This window comes from Ochotona princeps, chromosome 1 (assembly GCF_030435755.1).
Source record: "Ochotona princeps isolate mOchPri1 chromosome 1, mOchPri1.hap1, whole genome shotgun sequence".
In the NCBI taxonomy this organism is placed as follows: Eukaryota; Metazoa; Chordata; class Mammalia; order Lagomorpha; family Ochotonidae; genus Ochotona; species Ochotona princeps.
The window spans coordinates 36048812-36069302 of NC_080832.1; the positions used below are offsets into that span (position 1 = coordinate 36048812).

The following is a 20491-nucleotide window of genomic DNA, read 5'->3' on the forward strand; positions in this document are numbered from 1 at the left end:
CACTTAAGACCATTCACAAGAACCAAGTGTAGAAAACAATAAGAATTTATGCAGAATTGCCCATCAGCTTTCCCAAATGCATTTGGGAAATTATTTCCAGAACCTTAAAAACAAAGAACCGACGTCTGGGCTCCTTCGCTCTCTAATTGACAGTTTGTAATACTAATTAATCAAAACTTTCCACTAACGTAAGCTTCAAACAGCTCTGATGGTGAAGAAAGGCAATGTAGAAGCAGAGGCGTGTCAGTTCTAGCATGCACACATCGCCTTCTCCTTCAGCGGCTGCGTTTCAATAGAGCCCTCTTCCTTCACAGCTCCCTTCTTGCAAGCCTTTCCCTTTAGCTAGCACTTCCAAAAAAAAAAAAAAAACTGCTACTGTGTGAAGGTAAGGTTCAGACGCCTCAAGATCCGGCAGCACCATACTAAGCTGAGGTGAAATGGAGGCAGCGCCACCTGGGAGAAATGAGAATTGACAGCTCTGCCTCCTTTTGCAATAGACGCTATCCGGCATCTCCCAAATCTCTTAATTTGGGAGATCTTGTATAGCCACCCTTTGGTGTGTGCTTCTTTTCTTTTGTCTCTGTCGCAGCTTAGAAAGGAAGGTCGTTGGTGGTGAGGGGAGAAGAGGATGATCTAAGTGATGGACGATTCCAAACCGAATCCGGTAGGTTCCTCCTAGGCCGCCATGAGTCAGCCACCGACCGGGGGCGCTGCCCCTGCCGCAGGCGCAGCCACGGAGGCTCGCCTGCACCCGGAGGGCAGCAGCAGAAAGCAACAGCGAGCTCAATCACCTGCCAGACCCAGGGACAACTCGCTTCGACAGACAGCCACGGCCACCAGATCCCCGGTGGGAGCCGGCACGAAGCTCAATTCTGTCCGGCAGCAGCAGCAGCAGCAGCATCAGGGTAACAAGACTGGGAGCCGCGCTGCGCCGGGGCCCGGCGCCCGTGTAGGCGGAGGCGGGACCGAGAGGGCGGCGCCCCTGGCGCCCAAAGGGGCCGTCCCGGGAGCTGTCCACCCCGTGGCTGGTGCTGAAGCGGCCCCCGCGGCGACCCTGGCCCTTGTGGGCGGCCGGAGGCCCGGGCCACCGGACGAGCAGCCTCGGGAGCCGGAGTCAGTGACCTCGAAAATCGGGGAACCCCCTCCGCCCGGGGACGGAGGAGGAGGAGGAGGAGGGGGCGGAGAAGGAGGAGGAGCCGGCGGCGGCTCCGGGGAACGGGAGGGGGGCGCTCCGCAGCAGCCGCCGCCGCCCAGGGGCTGGCGAGGGAAGGGCGTCCGCGCGCAGCAGAGGGGCGGCAGCGGCGGGGAGGGGGCTTCCCCTTCGCCATCCTCCTATTCTGCGGGCAAAACTCCGGGCCTGGGCAGCAGAAACTCCGGGAACGGCGTCGTGGGCAGCGGCGGCGGGGGCTACTGGAAGGAAGGATGTCTGCAGTCTGAGCTCATCCAGTTCCATCTCAAGAAGGAGCGGGCGGCGGCCGCGGCGGCCGCGGCTCAGATGCACACGAAGAACGGCGGCGGCAACAGCAGCCGCAGCTCCCCGGTCGCCGGCGGGCCAGCCCTTTGCGAAGCCCTCGGCGTCCCCTCCGCCTCCCCAATGGCGGCAGCGGCCGAGGGTCCCCAGCAGAGCGCAGAGGGCAGCGCGAGCGGCGGCGGCGGCATGCAGGCCACGGCGCCCCCTTCGTCGCAGCCGCACCCGCTGCAGCTCCAGGAGCAGGAGGAAATGCAGGAGGAGATGGAGAAGCTCCGGGAGGAGAACGAGACTCTCAAGGTGAGGCGGGCAGAAGAGGAGGGGGAAGGGAGGTGTGGACCCTAGAGGATTTTTAGGGCGTGTCCGGGGTGGGGGAAGCGGCTGCTAACCTGTTAGGGAGCCTGAGAGAGGCTAGGGAACAGGAGCCAGAGGGAGGAGAAAAGAGGGGTGGGGGAAACTCTAGGCCTTGTTCCGATGTAAGTAGAGCCTGATGTTTGTAACGTTAGCTTTAAAAACCAAATCTAGGCCTCCGTTTCTCCTACGAGGATGCTAGAGTAAGGGCGAGAGATGGCCGCAAGTGGCCCGGTTTCTCTAGTGGCCTCTCCTTCATTCATCCCTTCTCACTCCTGCCTCGAGGGGCAGTAAAGCTGAGAATGCGGGGTGTTGTGTACAAGGTGTCCATTGGAGGGGCTGGAGAAGAGGCTGATTTTGACCCGTGACCTGTCACCGCAGAACGAGATCCATGAGCTGAGAACCGAGATGGACGAGATGAGGGATACTTTCTTCGAGGAGGATGCCTGTCAACTGCAGGAAATGCGCCACGAGTTGGAGAGGGCCAACAAAAACTGCCGGATCCTGCAGTACCGCCTCCGCAAAGCCGAACGCAAAAGACTCCGCTATGCACAGACTGGGGAAATCGACGGGGAGCTGTTGCGCAGCCTGGAGCAGGACCTCAAGGTCTGTAGCCTGAGGGGCTCCTGGGCGCGCGGCGGGGGCGGCGGGGCGGTAAGTGGGGACTTTGCCCAGGCTTCTTTGCGCAATGCCTTCTTCAATGGCGACTGGACCAGCAACTTCAGCCGCGCTGATCACACAACATTAAAAATCCCGAAGAGCAGGAATGCCGATGGGCTTAAGGAATGTGCAGTGACTGGAGGGTCTTGCAAAAACGAACCCCGGTGGACTCTCCTTGGAGAATCCTTGGCTGCTCCAGAGGTGATGGGAAGAGGGCGTCTCCCCTTTGGGCTGAAGTAGGGACGTGGCAGAGTGCAGACTCCAAACTGGGTCAGGGATCCAGAGATGGTCTTTGCAGAGGTCAGGTGGAATTAGACACGGGAGACCACGGCGATGAGGACTGTTCCAGAGGAGCTGGATCTTTGAGTTGGAACAGCACTGGAAGACAGCAGTTAAGATTTCTTCCAGCCTTCTTCTAAGGTTTCTTTCTTCCTGTACTCAGCACCTGAAACCACTGTCCAAACTACAGCCCGCGTTAAGTAAGGGAGGGTGAAGTCAACATAAGAACCAGTTGTTTGGGAGTCTATCACTGGTGGATAGATCTCATCCTCAAAATGCATTTTTTTTTTTTAAGAAAGGTGTGGTCCAGTTTGTCAGCAGGCTGATTCATTGTCAGTGCAAGCAAGATACTAAGTGCGTGGTCTCAGGCAGCCAAATATATGCACTCTTTAAAATATACGTTAGTCCAAAGGAAAAATGATGGGGGCGGAGACTGAAAATGTAGCTTCCATCCACTGATGGGCTCTCAAACTGCAGGGCAGCAACCAGACTTTTAGGAAGGTTGAAATCAGTAGCCAGGAACCCCCACATGTGTGGCAGAATCCCAAGTAACTTCACCATCATCTGCTGCCTCCCAGGCGCATTAACAGGAATCTGGATCAGCGCAGAGGCAAACTCAATCCCAAACCCTCCAACATTGCATATAGGATTCCCAAGTGTTAGCTTAACTTTCTGTGCCAAAATGCCCATCCCAATAAATATAATTTTGATTGTATTAGCTTTGCAATGTGGAAATCAAGTATAGTTATCCTATGTTAGTTTTCCAGATATGCTAACATTTCATGAAAGTCATCACATTACTTATTTCCCCCAGTTTTCCTAATATTTGTTGAGCACACACTATGCAACAGGTGCTGTAGCAAGCATTTCTTCCAAATGCTAAGATATCCAAAATACCTTCAAAACATAGGCAAAGTACACACTGTTACTCAAAAAAGTTGATTACAAAGGACTAGTGTGTTTTCTAAAATTAAGCACCTGAAATTCCAGTAACAAGACCAAACAAAATAGGTGGTCATGAAAGCATCTGCTTCATAGTTTTGTTATAGAATTAGAAGAAATAGGCAAGATTTCTCCATGCTACTCAAATAAAAGTGAACATTGGTTATCATGTAGAAAGCACACATTAAGGGAACAAAGTCCAGAACCAGTCTACCTCCCTAGTTTTGGACTTTTTTGACCTTGAGCCTCAACTCTATGACACTCAATTTCCTCATATTCCAAAAAGATAATAATAGGAACTGTCCACAGGATTATGGTGAGAATTTGTTAATAAAACTAACTTGCTTTTGTGTAAACTATGTAGAATACTGTTTCAGATATGGTAAGTACTGAGAGACCTCCAAAAAGTTCATGGGAAATTTATATCATGAAAAACCAGAGATGGATTTCAAATTTATTTTTGCATCAATATGAACTATACTTAAGTTTTCCATGAGCTTTTTGAGGTACCTCATGCAAGAATTGATTCTTACTTCTTTCAATATTAAAAAATGTAGTCCACTTATTATACCATCTTTAATTCGATTTTATTGTTACAAAAATGTCAATTTAGGTTGCAAAAGATGTATCCGTGAGACTTCACCATGAATTGGAAAATGTGGAAGAAAAGCGAACAACAACAGAAGATGAAAATGAGAAACTAAGGCAACAGCTAATAGAAGTTGAAATTGCAAAGCAAGCGTTACAGAATGAACTGGAAAAAATGAAAGAGGTTAGTATTTGATTATTGCATGGTATACTGTATATTTTTAGCTCCAAGGACTCATGTGACTATTAAAATGATTTTAATCTTATTTTATAATTACAGGAAGATGTCTTGTTTTCACACAATCTAATAGTAAATGTATGATTTCATGCTAATAAATAAGTATCAACAAAAGAATTCTGGCCAGACCCCTTACCCTGGCCTTACATGTATGAGGTGTGACTGGTATTTCGTACTTGTGTCATCTAATCATAAGTTAATTAAATCAGTTACACATCATACCGAATACAGAGGTTGGTAAGAATATTAAGGAATGAGTCTTTGGTAACTGAGGGGAAGAAAGAATTTTGTGAAGTTACTGCTGAGTTCATAGAGCCTTAAACTTCTGGAATGGAGAAAAATACAACAGTAATTTAATGAATTCCGATCATTGCTGTAATTCTTTTTATTGAAGCCCCTGACATGATCTAATACCTAGCACCTTACCAGGGACTAATTCTGTAGCTCTTCCTGTGTGGAAAATCCCATCACATTTTAGTGCCCTTTGAAAGTATCCTGTGTTTTGAGTTGAAATCCATTTCTTTGCCTTTCAACCAGCTCATTTTAGTTGTTTCCTTCAGGGTAAAGAATCAAAATTCTCTTTCATGTTGGCAATTTGAAGATTTCTACCTTATTTATCTCTGGTCTTCTCAAAGAACAGAGTCAGGATCAAAGCAAATAATTGCTGAAGAAAGGAAAAAAGACTCTATCTAAAGTTAATTAACTACATGATAAATAGCAATTAAATTTGAATTTACATTTTTTTGAAAACTCCCTGAATATTCACACTGCTACTAATAGAAACTATTACTGAGAATCAGCAAAAGCACAAATGCATCTTCTAAACAATTACATCGTCTTAGATGCGCAAAATTCAAAAGAAATTTGTAACTTTCTACAGAATGACTGAGATATGAGGCACCTATAATTAACTGAGTTTTCTCAAAACACTACAAAAATGTATCCATTGTATAACAATTAAATCCATAGTATGAGAATATATTAATGTAAGGACTTTGTAGAGCATACCTTCAGTAGATTAACTAGTTTATATGACCTTGGTTCTACTTTGTACATTGTCCTAACTTTAAGCATTTTTAATGTGGCATATAAAGTCATTTTAATTGCATAATTCTTGTGTGTTACTGAAGAGTAACTTTGTGCTACAGTAGAACACATGAGGACTAGGAGCATTTGTGTTTCATCAATAACCGAGTGGCTTTAAATGGGTTCTAACTTCTGTTTGTCTCAATTTATTTGATTATAAATTGTGGAGACTATTTCAGGTAATTTCAGTATTTTCTGCCATAGTGTGAGATTTGTATTATGAGAGCAGCATAAATATTTTCCTGAAGCTACAAAATCAAATATGAAATGAATATGGATAAATGTATTGTTTTCAGAAATAACGTAGAGTGAAGCATGTCAAAAGTTAAACATTTCATTTCCACTAGCAAGAATTAAGTAGGTGGTTGTATGAGTTCACTATGATTACTGTAACAAAGTTCCAAAACCTTGGTGCATTAACATTCATTTATGTCCTTACACTACTGAAGAATAAATACCCCAAATTAGGGGGGTGACAGGTTTGGCTTCTTCTGAGGGTAAGCTCTGTTCCAGGCCTCTCTCCTTGGCTTGGAGACAAATGGCATCATCATCTTTATGTTCACACAGTTCTTTCCCTGTAACTACCTGTTTTCAATTTCTCCTTAAGTAAACAACAGTTAGATTGGATTAGGGCCTATTCTAATGACTTCACTTTAACTGTGCTACCTTTGTAAGATGCGACAAACAAAGTCTCATTCTGGTGGCTTGGGGATTAGGATTCCAGTATGTGAATTTGGTGGGGCAGTTGTGAGGAGTGAGGGGGGCATGCTTCAATACACAACAGTAGCTATTTAACAGTCACTTACAGGCAAGCAGGGAAAGAGAACTGTCAGTCTCATTGGGCTCTGTTTGGTGTTCCCGCATTACTTGTTTGTCTGTACAATTATTTCAACTGATTACTAGAGACAGAAATGGCTTATAATTTGATGTCATGTGAATGTTAGGTGCATACCTGAAAAGTTGTGTTGAGAAGCAATATAGATGCTTTGTGATTTTCTTCCTATTTCCAGGAAAAGGTGAAATGCTTATAGATAGTCCTTAAGCCAGAAAGATGGAACCCTCTCATCTTAAAATAAAAGTCAAAATGGTCTGCCTACAGGTAGGAAGACTAGGACTTGGAAATTCTTGCATGAGAATCACTAAAAAGATACACTTGGCATGCTTTAAGGTTCTGACTTTGGATTGGAAGAGCTATTGCAACACCCAACAGAATAGGTGTAACTGTTCTTACCAAAAGGCCATTCTCACTCTCTTTGGAGTTATAAAAAGTGAACCTCAATCCCTGGGAAAGAAATGAAATAAGAAAATATGAGCAATTTGGGATCATGTATGTAGGCTGTTAGATTTTTTTTTATTATTTGTTCACACATGTATTTTTTTATTAATTATTTTGCATTATGTGACAGTTTTTTAAATTATTTATTATTTTTAATTCATTAATTACATTGTATTATGTGACACAGTTTCATAGGTACTTGGGTTCTAGGATGTTAGATTTTAAAGTGCCTTTTTGTTACTAAAAATAGCAGCCACAGTTTGAGGAGATGCTGGGGGAAGGGATGGATAGAATGCAAAATAATGGTCTGAGGTATATGAAATATAAAAGAAAATGAAAAATCTTCCATCAGAAGTCTTCTATAATTAACCACTTGCGGTTAATCTTAGTGTTCAAAAATCTCAAAAATAGGAAGAGTAGAGACATTCAAATGAAACTTAAAGACATTCAAATGAAACTTTCGTAATGGTAGTTCTGTTACCCTACAAGAAGATAAATATTCAAATTGACCTGCAATAATGACCGAATCACTTTGTGGATAAGATCTCTGACCTTGCTCTTGGATAACTTGGAATACTTTCATTTATCCATCTGCCTTGGTTGTAAAATGGAAACATACTGAAATCAATGGTGAGTGTTAACTATATGGACTATCATCCCTTGGTCATTTTACCAATTGAGAAAAACAGAGCCAAGTCAAACTCTACATAATGAAGAAAAGAGCATAATTACAAAATAAAATCATGAACTATTAAGTATAATATGCTAGAAACTACCTTCCAGTTTCAAAATTTGAGTTTCTTATGCAGAGTCACATAAATGTTAAATAGTACCATGAGGAGCAATGGAACATCTGCCAGAGTTTGGAACCATTTACTAGGGGTTTAACTAGCTTCAAGGGTATTGACCAATTGCTCTCAGGGCTAGTGATTGCACAGTATTATGCACCTGCTCACATCCATCTGCTTATCTTCTCCCTCTGAAAGGATGGAGTATGCACCTGGGAGTAAGAAGAATTGAGTCAAGGCAGGATCGAGGTAATTAGATGTGTCTACCAGAACTGGTTGCTTGTATTGAAACAGCTAGTATTCAGCTAGCTGCAAGCCAGAGGGACCTCTCAGAATGCTGCATTCGAATCTTAATAGCATTCTTATCGAAATTATAAAACCTGGATCCCTGATAGCAATGTGCTTTCTTGCTGAAGAAAAATTTCTTTAAGGAACTTGGACAGAATGGTCTACTATTCTGCACACAAATGAGACTGAAGTTTGTATAAACCTTTTGTCATGGTAACAACCACTAGGTCTGTGAAAACCAGGATAGATTCATGAACAAATAGGATAAAATCAGGATAGAAAGGCCATTCAATACATCTTATTCTCTGTGAAGGATGCACTTTCTCTAGTCAAATTGAAGATCACGGCCCTTCATGAAGCTCATTATAGAAAGTATAATGGTATAGACATCTGAGTATAGCATTAAACTCCAAATTCGCACTCTTTGATAGACCCTTCTGAAAACATTTCAACATAGGGAGTAAGACTTGCAGTGCTTTATCTCATCATTACTCAGCATTTAATTTCTAGGTGTTATAAAAATCAAAACTGAAAATTTGAGGACATGTGTATCTTTCTTAATAATCTAAACATTGTCTTTTGATATGGCCTTCACTGCATACCTTAATAGGCCACACACAGATTTGATAGACAAAGAATTCACCATCTTTCCCAACAAGTAAACCAGTGTATTGACCAGTGACTGCTAGGAATTCTAGTATATGCATAAACCTTCTGAGATTTCTGGGGTAACACCTGTTGTGGTTCCTTCCCTGAAAGATTCTCACCACAAAAGATATAGCACATGAATTAATAAGTATTGATCTTCAGCTAAACTTCCCAACATTTGTGTTTTTGCTATTACTAAAGTTTCTTTTTAAGCCTCCTGTGATTTCTCTGATGTTTTCTTACGCTGCAAGTCTTTATGTTCCCAAGAGTGGAATGGAAATCTCTTTGAGGTCATTTGACCTGGTATTGTGACAGTTTAACTTCATGTAGAAAAGCCCCTTTTGAGCTACCTCAGCCCCTTCCCTGCAAGATTCTAAGGTGTGTGACTGTGACTTAATCAGTTTATGTGGCACCTTTAGCTTTGACTTACAAATTAATGATAACATTTTCTCTGCTCTGCCATAAGCATTCGTGGCTGTGTGAGAAAGGCCTTGTCTCCTAACACTGGCAGAAAACGGCATTTCACCTCTGTTAGCATTTAATTTAATGCGAAAAACCGTAAACTCTGATGCATTTTTTACTAAGCAAATATTAGCCATACATGAAGGATCCTTGAAAAAGATTGTGGAAAGTATAATTTAAAGGATGTTTATTTTGGTGCAAAAATTTTTGAAATCTCTCTGTAACCTTTTCACACATAGCACATTTCCATGAACTTTTCAGAGACCCCGTCATATGTACAGGAAAAAAGTTAATGTCACTACTGGAACTGGTCTTTATTTTCACTTCTGGTGAACACATAATTGAATTCCTGTTATCTCAGGAAGTTTTCACAAGAACAACAGTCTGTAAGGTCACTTGATACATAGCCCAGATTTGTTTTGGTCACTGTGACACTTGGTAGCTAGTGCAGTGCACAGCATATATGCAATTAGGCCATATTCTTCTGCAATATTGCAATGACTGTTAGTTCTTTCTTAATTCATATGGACTTTTTTCTGGCACCAGATGATGGGCTCTTTGAGAATCTTTCTATTTGTCATTACGTCCACAACAACCAGAAGACAACCTGGCACAGAGCTGACTAACAATAAGTCATATTACATGGAGACTAAATGGTAACTAAGCATGAGATTTCAGATCCTATTTTGTGAAGAGTAAGAAAAAAATGATGGAGAATCAGGGCTCTTTTCGCGACACTGAGTGTAATACAAACACAATAAGGGAGCACATGGATAACTCAAGCATCACCACACTTCCAAAGGTAGGAGTCTCTTAAGACTTTGCTACCTTGTAGAAACCCCAGTCCTTTATTTGCTTCTCTCAAAATCCAGTTACTCTCCAGAGGAAGCCCCAAGAATTTACTGAAACAGGTCTTACAGAGTTCTTGAGAAAGAGAAGGAAGAAAGACTTAAGAAGAAGAGGACAAATCTGCCAGCCTGGGTATCCACTCTGCGCTTGAGTTCTATGTGTGTTGCTGAAAAATAAATGCTGGTTAAGCTCAAGGAGTTCATGCTTAGGGAATAAGAGAAAACTGCAGCTCACATCCCTCAGAACCTTATCCAAAAAAAAAGTTCTTTAAAATTTTTAAGTTCAGGTACAAATTAGCAGTTAATTTGTCTGGAAACGTAAAGTTACTCCAAAGCTGTAGGTGTTCCGCTATCTCATAGTGCTGACTGCTGTTTACGTGGGTGCTGCTGCTGTACAAAATCCTTTTGACAATTATGCTGCTAATAGCTTCATTTTGGAAATCAAGACTCAGGGAATAATCAGACCAGGTCCAAAGGCAAATCTGTCTACCACAAACAAATTCTAAAGAAAGAAAAATGCAGGCTACCCCTTCATGGCCACTCCTGTGTTCTTCCTGACCCACAAAAGACTTGCCATCCTTAGGAAGTCAATGCTACTAAGATATCAAGTGGTGTTACCTTTGGGACTTGTGAAGGCATATGCTTCTACTGAGAGAAGACTTCCAGGTTGTCTATGAAAAAGAAGCTATTTTGTCACTGAAAGGGAATCTTTGCATAAAAAAAATAGGAACATAGAATTGGGAAAAGGTTTTTAGGCCTGTTGATTCCACCTTTTCTTTTACAAACATAAGAGATATATTAATTCTGAAGTCACTTAGCTGACTAAATGTAATACTTCTTAAAGGAAAGTAAATATTTTTATATCATTCTACTCACAAGAATCACATGAAATAATATGCGAAAAGGCTTTGCAAACAACAGAGTACAATGTCTGTTGTTGATATTAGTATGATCACAGAGCTCTAGGTTAACTTACTGAGGCTTAATCATTACAAGGAAATTTTTTTTCAAGATTATTTTATTTTTGTCGGAAAGACAGATAAACACAGAGGGGAAAAGACAGAGAAGAAGACTTCTGTCCTTTAATTCACTCCCCAAGTGGCCACAACGGCTGGAATTGAGCTGATCCAAAGCCAGTAGCCCAGAGCTTCTTCCAGGCCTCCCATGCAGGTGCAGTGTCCCAAGGTTTGGTTCATTCTCAATTGCTTTTCCAGGCCACAAGCAGGGAGATGACTGGGAAACGGGGTAAAGGGATTAGAACCGGCTCCATATGGGATCCTGACGCATGCAAGGTGATGACTTTAGCCATTAGGCTACCACACTGGGATCCAGAGGAATTTTTATATACCTGAGAGTGAAAATTCGATCTGATGTTCAGTTCCATTATATGGGCTTTATGTATATGTTTGATTTCTCTTGCCTCATCAGTGTTATTCCTGAAGCTCTTTACAAATCACTATAATATGAGACCATTTTAACATTTTATGCCATTCTAGTCTGTCTCCCACTAGGCCTTTCATTAGTTTTTATTGCTTGCTCAATCATTAGCGCGCATATGCCGAAGTCCTGTGGGATATACAATCTGTCTGCAATGTCTACCACCGCATTCATCCACAGGACTGACTATGCAGGTTTGTTTGATTAGATGTCTTCCCTAAAGAGAGATACCTTAATAGAGAAAGGAGGTTGTACTTTCATCAAAATTATTAATGGACAGAGTATTTAAACTGCTTTGTCACTTTTATTGTCTCCACAGCTAACTTCAGGTCTCTTTGAATTGAAGGACATATTTCTTTCTCTTTTTATTTCAAAGATTTATGGTTTATTTATTATCTCTTGAAACTCAGAGAGAGAGAGAGAGAGAGAGAAATCTTTCAGGTGTTCCAGAGTCACTGGTTCACCCCACAAATGCCTGCAGCAGGCAGAGCTGAGCCTGTCCAAAGTTGCGATCCAGTATTTTCCTCTGGTTCTACCACATCAGTTCAGGGACCAAGGCCTTGGGAAATCTGCTGCTGCTTCCCCCTAGATCACAAATGGAGCAGCCAGGACTTGAACTAGTGCCCATATAGGGTGCTGGCACCATAGGCAGAGGACTATCTTGCTATGCCATAGCACTGGTTCCAAGAATGTATTTCTACTAAATTCATTCTCTTTCATATACATATTGTTTCAAAATTGTGAATATATACTATGTATGTATATATGCACAATGTATGATTATCAATAAGTGCTTTGGCAAAAGAAAATTTCAAGCAACTGGATATGCTTGTGAAGGCGGCCGTCTTTAACCTTCTTAAATTGGAATTCACTGAGTTCCTTGGTTTTCCAATGTTTGTGTTACTTTTGAATAGCATGTGATTTCCATTGGTATAGAAGGACATATTTTCCAAACTGGAAATCTAGTTATATTTAACAAAGTGTTAGATTGGACAGAATTTTAATGGATATAATTATTTATTTGATGTTTCCATTATGATTCTACTTTTACATTTCATGGTCAGTTACTCTCATCTTTATCCAGATGCTAAATGACATTTGAAAATGACATTTGAACACGTCAGTTAGCTACTCTATTGACATTTTCTATTTTATCCTTACATATTTCACTTAATAGACCCATTTATCTTCAATATGATTCAATTAAGTAGTGCTTAAAAGTAAAATTTAAGAGTATTTTATATTCATCTCCTGCCTAGCTTAATTATTTCCATTTTTTCTAGCTAATTAATCATTGAGGTAAGTGGTTAATAAGATTAGCTCTTATTTTTTATTTCCTTTATAAAGTAATAGTTTCTTAACATTATAATGCCCAAGAACCCTGAACACTTGTGGGAAGACAGAGCACAACTTCTTGCTATAGTTCTATATACAAGGAGCAACTAATATGTTGATATGTAGTAGTAGTAACTGCTTCCTTGCACATGAAGGAAAGAAAATTTTTTATAGAGTTTGTGAAGTGAATCTAGTAGATTCATTTATGTAAAGGTACGGGTGAATTTAAGGTTGGATAATTATGCTGAAATGATTCTTAAAATACTACTCCTATTTACTGTTATTAATCTTAAATTGTATTTATGTTTTTGTTACACATGTGGGATTTTCACATTTCCCAATTAGCAACAATCAAAAGAGAAGTCAAAGATTAAAATGTTTCTTACTAGTTTCAAACCCCATACTACAGTTGGCTGCTTATTTGGGGGTTCTAATTTGGGCATTATGTATTCTGGACACAAATCATTTATCAAATATGTGATTTTAAATGTTTTTTATATTATTTGTCTTTTTGCTTCCATGGAAAGTTTTTAAAATCTATTTGCTTGAGAGGCAGAGAGAATAAGAAGGAGCACTCCCATCTGCTGGTTCATCCTCAAAGTGCCCTCAGCAGCTGGGGCTGAGCTAGAGTGCCAGGTTCACATCTGGGTAGCAGGAACCCAATGAGCTGAGCTATCACCCCAGCCTACCAGGATTTACGCTAGCAGAAGCTAAAGTCAGGAGCCAGGGCTGGGATGGAAACCTGGGTTCTCTCATAGAGGGTGCAGCCATCCTAAGCACTAAGACCTTTTCTGTTTCAGATAGTCAAGGTTACATATTAGACAGGTTATGTTTCTTCTTTTAATTTCACTGATGCTAATATTAAAGGAAAGTTTTCTTGGGTTCTTAGAAATAGTTCACTCTTAAGTGCTGATTTCCAGTATCCCTTTGTTTATAGTTTCATCTTTAAGGTGAATTTTGATAGTAGGCAAATGATAGCTTCATGTCCTATGGACATAGAATTCTCTCATTGTTAATAATAATATGAACAGTTTTATTTACAAAAATAATACATTAGGAAGCAAATCTGCTTCCTGCATGTCTACTTTCCATAACTTCTTTAATGTATGAGATGTTTTATCTCTCTTTGGCTCATACATATATTCCCAAACTTTTATTTATTAATAATTAGGCTACATCTTGGTCCAGATATTAAGTTGCTTTCATTATCTAAAGAGGATGCATGTGTGTGTATTCTTTAATATTATTTGAAAAGACTAAGAAATTTGTGTAGCCTAGGTTGCTTATTTTGTTTAAAGCAAATTTTAAAAACTGTATTAATTGTCCATTTATTTCATGATAACTCTCAATGACCTGGCTAATTTAATCAAACATAATACACTTCCAGTAAATGCCAAAATACCCTTTTATATAAACTATAATCACACTTATTGTACTTCATTAGCATTTGTTTTACTATCATTAGATATTTTCAAAATTGACAATTTAGTGTTCATACAAGTTTCCAAAATTATGATATTTCTTGTATCTCAGAATTCACTGCGCAATTTTTAGAAATGTTAATTTATTTGTTTATTTATTTATTGAGAGAAGAAAAACAGAGAGCGCTCTTATCTGCTGGTTCACTCTCCATATACCACAATGTGTGGAGCTGCTCAGACCAAAGCCAGAAGCTGGAAACTCAGACTAGTTCTCCCCAGTTTGTGGGCAGGGATGTAAGTGAGCCATCACCTGATGCCATCACTGATGCCTCCTAAAGCCTGCATTAGTGGAAAGCAGCAGTCAGGAACAGAGCTGGGAGTGGAACCCAGGCACACCAGTGCGGGATGTGGTTGTTCAAAGATGTGTATCAACTGCCATGTCAGTTGTGCACCCTAGACTTCACCCAGCAATTTCTAAATGTGCTTTAATTTTTAATGCAGTTACACTTAGAGCTCAACCCATTTAACAGGAACAAATTAGAAGGAAATACAAATCTACATTTGGAGATGTTACTTCTAGTTATGCAAATACATGTTTACTGTGGATAAAATATTTGGCATTAAAATAATTTAATTATTGTTACTTCAGAATTCACTAGCTAGGTTCACAGATTATAAAGGAAAGTAATCTCAGTTTAGCAGCCTTCAACTTCTAAGTCCATTTGTGTGGGCAGGGTTTCTGAGACCTTTGCATGGTATTCATCTGAGTATAATATTTTATGTGATCATTAAAGAAGCACTTATTCTGTTCTCTTTAAAGAAAAGTAATCCCACTTTGGAATTAATCTATGATTGATAATTTGGCAGACCTCCTAACAGCCCCATACCATGCTTTGAAAAGATTCTGCAATGATGAAGAGTTGCTTGCATCAGAAATTATGTCACGAGTGGCCTTGGGCCCTTGGGTCCCAGAGAAACTGAGAAAACCGAGCCCTTAGTTCCTAAGGACCTGGGAAATCTTCTCATCATTTGGTAGGAATCACACATTGGGAGGCAGGCAACTACTGACTCTAAACCCAACTTTTAAAGGGGATATTTTTACAAAGATTTTATGAACCCTAACAACCATAGTTTCCTCCCAATTCCACATCCTGTAGCTCTACTGAAACCATATCCCATTAGCAAGAGAAGATTCTATTTCTTTCCTTCCTTCGGATCTCCCATGGTCCTTAAGAACTGTTAGTCTCTCTGCAATTACATACCATATTTGATTTTTCAAGTGTCTGGCTTATCTAAATTTCGTTATACTCATCATGCAGAGTGAATTCCAATCTAAATGTCATTTGCAAACTATATGGTGGGAACAAAGCAAGAGGTGTTCCTAGACACTAGCCCAGTGTAAGGCCATTCTGCCCTGAAGAGATTACACTGATTCTCATGCAGAAAAAGACTGAAATGTTGTCAGTGGCCTAGCTTGATTGCATACTGCCTAGTTCACTTGTGAACATTCCACAACAGTGAAGAATTCATGTAATTCCATAGTCTATCTGATCTCTGTTGTGGATACTTACTTTCGAACATTGGGAAAGGATGAAGGTATCAGGAAAGTAAAACTTCTTTGGATAGTTTTATTTTAAAAAAAAAACCATAAAATAGAAACTGGTGCTAATGCATGATACACTAAGCCTCCACCTGCAGTGCCTGCATCACCACTTGGTAATCCAGCTGATTTGCTTGTGGTCTAGCTCTCGACTTATGGTCTGGGAAAGCAGCAGAGAATGGCTCAAATAGTTGGGCCTCTGCACCAACATAAAACACCAGAAGCTCCAGGCTCCTGGTTTCAGATTGGCTTAGCCCTTGCCATTGTGGCCAATTAGGGAGAGGGAGTGAGCCAGCAGATGGAAGATCTCTCTCCTTCTGTCTGTGTAGCTCTGCCCGAATTAATCTTAAAAAAAAAAATAAATAAGAGAATACAGAACATGTTTCCAGATATCTCAATTAGACATTGGAGCAAAGCTTTTAGATCAGAAGAATGACATTTTTCAACCTTAAAAGTTTGCTTTTACTTAATATTCCCTGGAAATAAGACAAAAATAAGTTTGGCAGCCTCATAGCTCAGAGTCAGGAATGACTTCAGAATTCACTAGCTAGATTCACAGATTATAAAGAAAAGTAATCTCAGTTTAGCAGCCTTCAACTTCTAAGTCCATTTGTGTGGGCAGGGTTTCTGAGACCTTTGCATGGTATTCATCAAAGTATAATATTTAATGTGATCATCAAAGAAGCACTTATTCTGTTCTCTTTAAAGAAAAGTAATCCCACTTTGGAATTAATTTATGACACAGCAAAGGACATAACTGTGACAGAAGACTTCCCTGTCAGTAGCATATTTAGGTTTCTGCCTCCATAAAACATACTTCATTATGGCAGATATATCCCTCCACCCAATACAGGTGACTCTGTGACCCTCCCCAGAAGGATATAACCATCTTCCTCGGTAATTAAAAATCCACAGTTTTTTTTTTTAAATTTTCTCCTGGTTAAAAGGAAGGAAGGAAGGAAGGAAGGAAGGAAGGAAGGAAGGAAGGAAGGAAGGAAGGAAGAAAGGAAGGAAAGATTAGAAATGAAATCTCAGTTTAAAATTGTCAATAAATTGCTTTTCCAGTATTTTGCCAAGTGGCTTCCCGGAGCATATGAACCAATAATGACATTCTTTTGTTTTTTGTTTTTTTTTTGCATTCTGTTTTTTTTTAAATTCTGAACATTTTTATTGCCAATGGGAGTTTGGAAAACCTAGTCCTTCAGTCACACATAAGAACTCTCTGGAGCAGATCCCTGTTGCTCATCTTCATGTTTCAGCTCCATAAATTGGCTTGATGCTCTTCTAAACATTATTTGTAAAATTAGTTATTGTAAAATTAATTACTTTTTGTAAAAATTAGTTATTTTCCCATAACAAAGCCATGGAAACTGAAGGAGAAGCAAAATTTCCAGAAAATAACTGTGGAAGTGGTAATGTACAAATTGGAAACTTAGGTCTGGGGAGTATTCCAAACAGGTAGCCATCATTTTCTTCCTGAAAATGGAAAATTAAGGCTCAGTTCAAAATTTAAAAATACTTCAAAAAATGCGCTGACCTAGAGCCCCAGTAATAAGATTGGTGTCAGGATGAACTTATTAATTTTTAGCTAATATTTCACACGTGGTGCTAAAAGAACACTTCCTTTTATTAAAAGAAGCATCAGCAATTTGTAACTCAAATATGAACTTTTAAAATAGCTCAAATTCATTTCATTAAACATCACTGTAAGTCAAAAATTGGCAAAAGCAGGATAGAAATTAAAAGAATAAAAATACAGTGAGCTTTATTTTATCTATATTTTATAACTCTCTTCAATTCTTTCTCTCCTTTTACATCTCTTTTTTCACTTTTCTTGTGTTTAAATAAAAGATATTTTGATTAAACACATGCAGAACTCTTTGGCCTAATATTCCTGAACTGAAAAACTTGTAAATACATTCATTACGTTTAGCTACGTAACAACCGTCCCAAATTCTAGTAACTTAAAACAAGAGCTATGCTTTTAACCTGTAATTCTTTGACCTTTTACTTGGGGTATTTTGGCATCAGTTAATCCGTGCATCAGTTAATCCGTGCATGTACTTGTGAGCAACTACCTGTTAGACATGAGACTTTGCTTCTGCGGGAAGATTGCTTGTTGGCGATGGCAATTGGAGCAACTGAGCCACGTGACTCCTCCTGGAGCTATTTGGACCAGACTTAATGGGCGCAACTGGCGTAAGAAAGACAGTGTGCAGAAGTGTACGAGATTTCTCAAGGTAGATTCAGAACTAACATGTCATGTCTCCTACCACATGTTGTTGGTCAAAGCAAGTCATAAGGCTAGCTTAGTTTAAAGAGTTGCAAAAAATCAAATCTGCCTCTTGATGAGACATTTTATAAACAGACCCACTAATGGAAAGAGGAAAATGGAGTTTGGTATACAGTTTAATATAAAAAAAAAAAACCTTACTCATTTACAAAAGTCAGAAGCTAAATATATGGCAAAACTGTTTAAAGAACGAAGGATTGATATATAGAGCAAAATACCTATAAGGTCTGGATTATTTTAGTCAACCCTTGATGACTTACATGACATGGCTGAAGACAGAGAAGGCAGCACTTTGGATAGGAGTTTGCAAGAAATTCCCTGTGGTGTGGGTGTGTGAGCAGAAAGGGGTGGGCGCAGAGGAGTGGAGTGAGAGGAGCTGAAGAGCCGGAGAAGCCACCAGGCAGTTAGGCCATCACAGACTGTCAGCAGCAAATTGCCCTTACAAAACTGTGCTGACCTCCTGAACTGATGCCGAAAATATTAGTAAAAGTGAAGTGACAAACATCAACTCATGTGTTCGAACAAGATGAGGGTTTGTAGTGTGTCTTGTGTTGAATACTTAGCAGATCCAACATTTTCTTTTTACTTTTTTATTTTTTGGTTGAAAATAATTAATTTTCTCCCAGCTTTCAGTGGCATGTTTTACGCTGACATTTTAAAATCGGTTTCTATTTCTTTTTAAAAAATCATTTGTCATCTTGTAATGTTTCCAAAACAAACCTATGTGAAAAGTAAGCCTGAAGTAGCCATTTCCAGACACAGACTGGGTGGCCAGCACTTTGAGCAGATACATCTTTGAGAAAATGGCTGTAACCACTGAGGCCCATACCAATAGCCTGCCCTTGAGGAACTCACACTCCTGAGCAAAGAAGCAAAAGAAACCCAACACACAAGTTAAGTGGTGAAAGAAACTGCAGGCATCAAAGGAGACAGGAAAACAAGGTCTGTGTAAAGGAATAAAATGGAGAGAGTGTTTGTCTCTATGTGATGTGATCTGGAAGCTTCTGTGAAGAAGAGCCTTGAATGAAGAAGTTGTGCAAGTGATTAATGAGACTGTCTGAGGGAAACCAGCAAAGGACACTGTGGTCCACAGCTGGAACATGCTTGAGGTGTGTGGGGGCCTATAGGAATACCTGTGACATCAGAGCAAAGGCATCAGGGAGGCGTGGTGGGGCGGAGGGCGTGGGGTAACAGCATTTGAGTGGGGTGAGAGTTGGTAGCGTGTTATACTCACCTGGAAGTATGGAAAGATACCTGGGCCCAACCACAGAACCTTAAGCTTCCCAGATTTAAGTCTGATGGAATCTTTATAAAACATTGCCAGGATAAACCCAAGGTGTAGTGAAGACCTGGTACCTTAGAATAACCTAAGTCTACATGTGGGTGATAGGGAAAACCACTGAAGGATTTAGCCCAGACAGGCGCCCCCTGATTTCCCTGGTTTCTACCTCTTCATCTACGTTCCCTTCAGCTTTCGAGACAGGAGGCAAACTTAGAATCTTGCTTCGACATTTAAAATGAAGAGTGAAGAATGTGGTTGTGAGCAGGACCTCCGAACACCATCCCTTCTCCCACCTCTGCCCAGCTTGCTGGGTAGGTTGGAAGGATGTGATTCATAAAGAGAATGAGGAGGAATCCTAGGGCTGAGAGACCTTCTGCCTGTCTCCTGGGACCAATTGGAGTCAGAGATTCTGCCTCTTTCATGTTCCCTCTCAGCTTCAGTCAGCAGTTCCTGGGCTTCCCTCCCAATGTTTCGTTGAGGTCACAAGTATTTGCAGATTGAGACTGTGAGACCTAGGAAATGTGTGTACCACTTCTGATAGAGACATGAAAACACTGTACGTATGGAATACATGTAAACCAGTACTCCAGGCAGCTGTGCTCTGATGGCACACATAGGGGTATGCTCGGATAAACTCTGCTTCCTGAACTGTCCTGCTCTTCCTTTGGACGAACAGTATAGTGTGGCTTTGCAGAATGAGAACTCTGAACCGGAAAACTTGCATCCTGGTCCTGATGGTCATGGAATGGCTCATCCTTTGTGTGTTTTCAATAATGGTGCCAAATTCTTAAAACTGCTATCAGATTAAATAAAAGTAAATACATAAGATGTTTGGTAAATCTATAAGATGTTTCATATTCCATATGAAAAAATCCCATATTATTGCGCCATTTGGCTCCGCATTAATAACTGTAAAGGTTTCTTTTTCTTTAATTTTAATGACAACCGGGGATCTGGCACAATGCTTCAGTGACTAAATCTTTGCTTTGCATGCGCTGAGATCCCATATGGGTGCCACTTCATGGCCCGGGTGCTCCACTTCCCACCCAGCTCCCTGCTTGTGACCTGGAAAAAGCAGTAGAAAATGGCCCAAAGCCTTGAAACCCTGCACCCATGTGGGAGACCCAACAGAAACTCCTGGCTCCTGACTTCACATCAGTTCAGCCCCAGCCATTGTGGCCACTTGGGGAGTGAACCTGTG

At 40.5% G+C, this 20491-nt stretch overlaps 1 protein-coding gene across 1 annotated transcript in view; it reads left to right on the forward strand.

The window, feature by feature from the left end:
* The first annotated feature begins 589 nt into the window (after positions 1 to 589).
* The window catches only part of SOGA3 (SOGA family member 3), a 32414-nt gene continuing 12512 nt past the window's right edge, over positions 590 to 20491 (forward strand). Inside the window, exons 1-3 of the mRNA XM_004587229.4 lie at positions 590 to 1768; positions 2201 to 2425; positions 4314 to 4472. Of these exons, the coding sequence (XP_004587286.2) occupies positions 686 to 1768; positions 2201 to 2425; positions 4314 to 4472 (1467 nt within the window). The 5' untranslated portion in view covers positions 590 to 685. The remainder of the gene's footprint in view (positions 1769 to 2200; positions 2426 to 4313; positions 4473 to 20491) is intronic.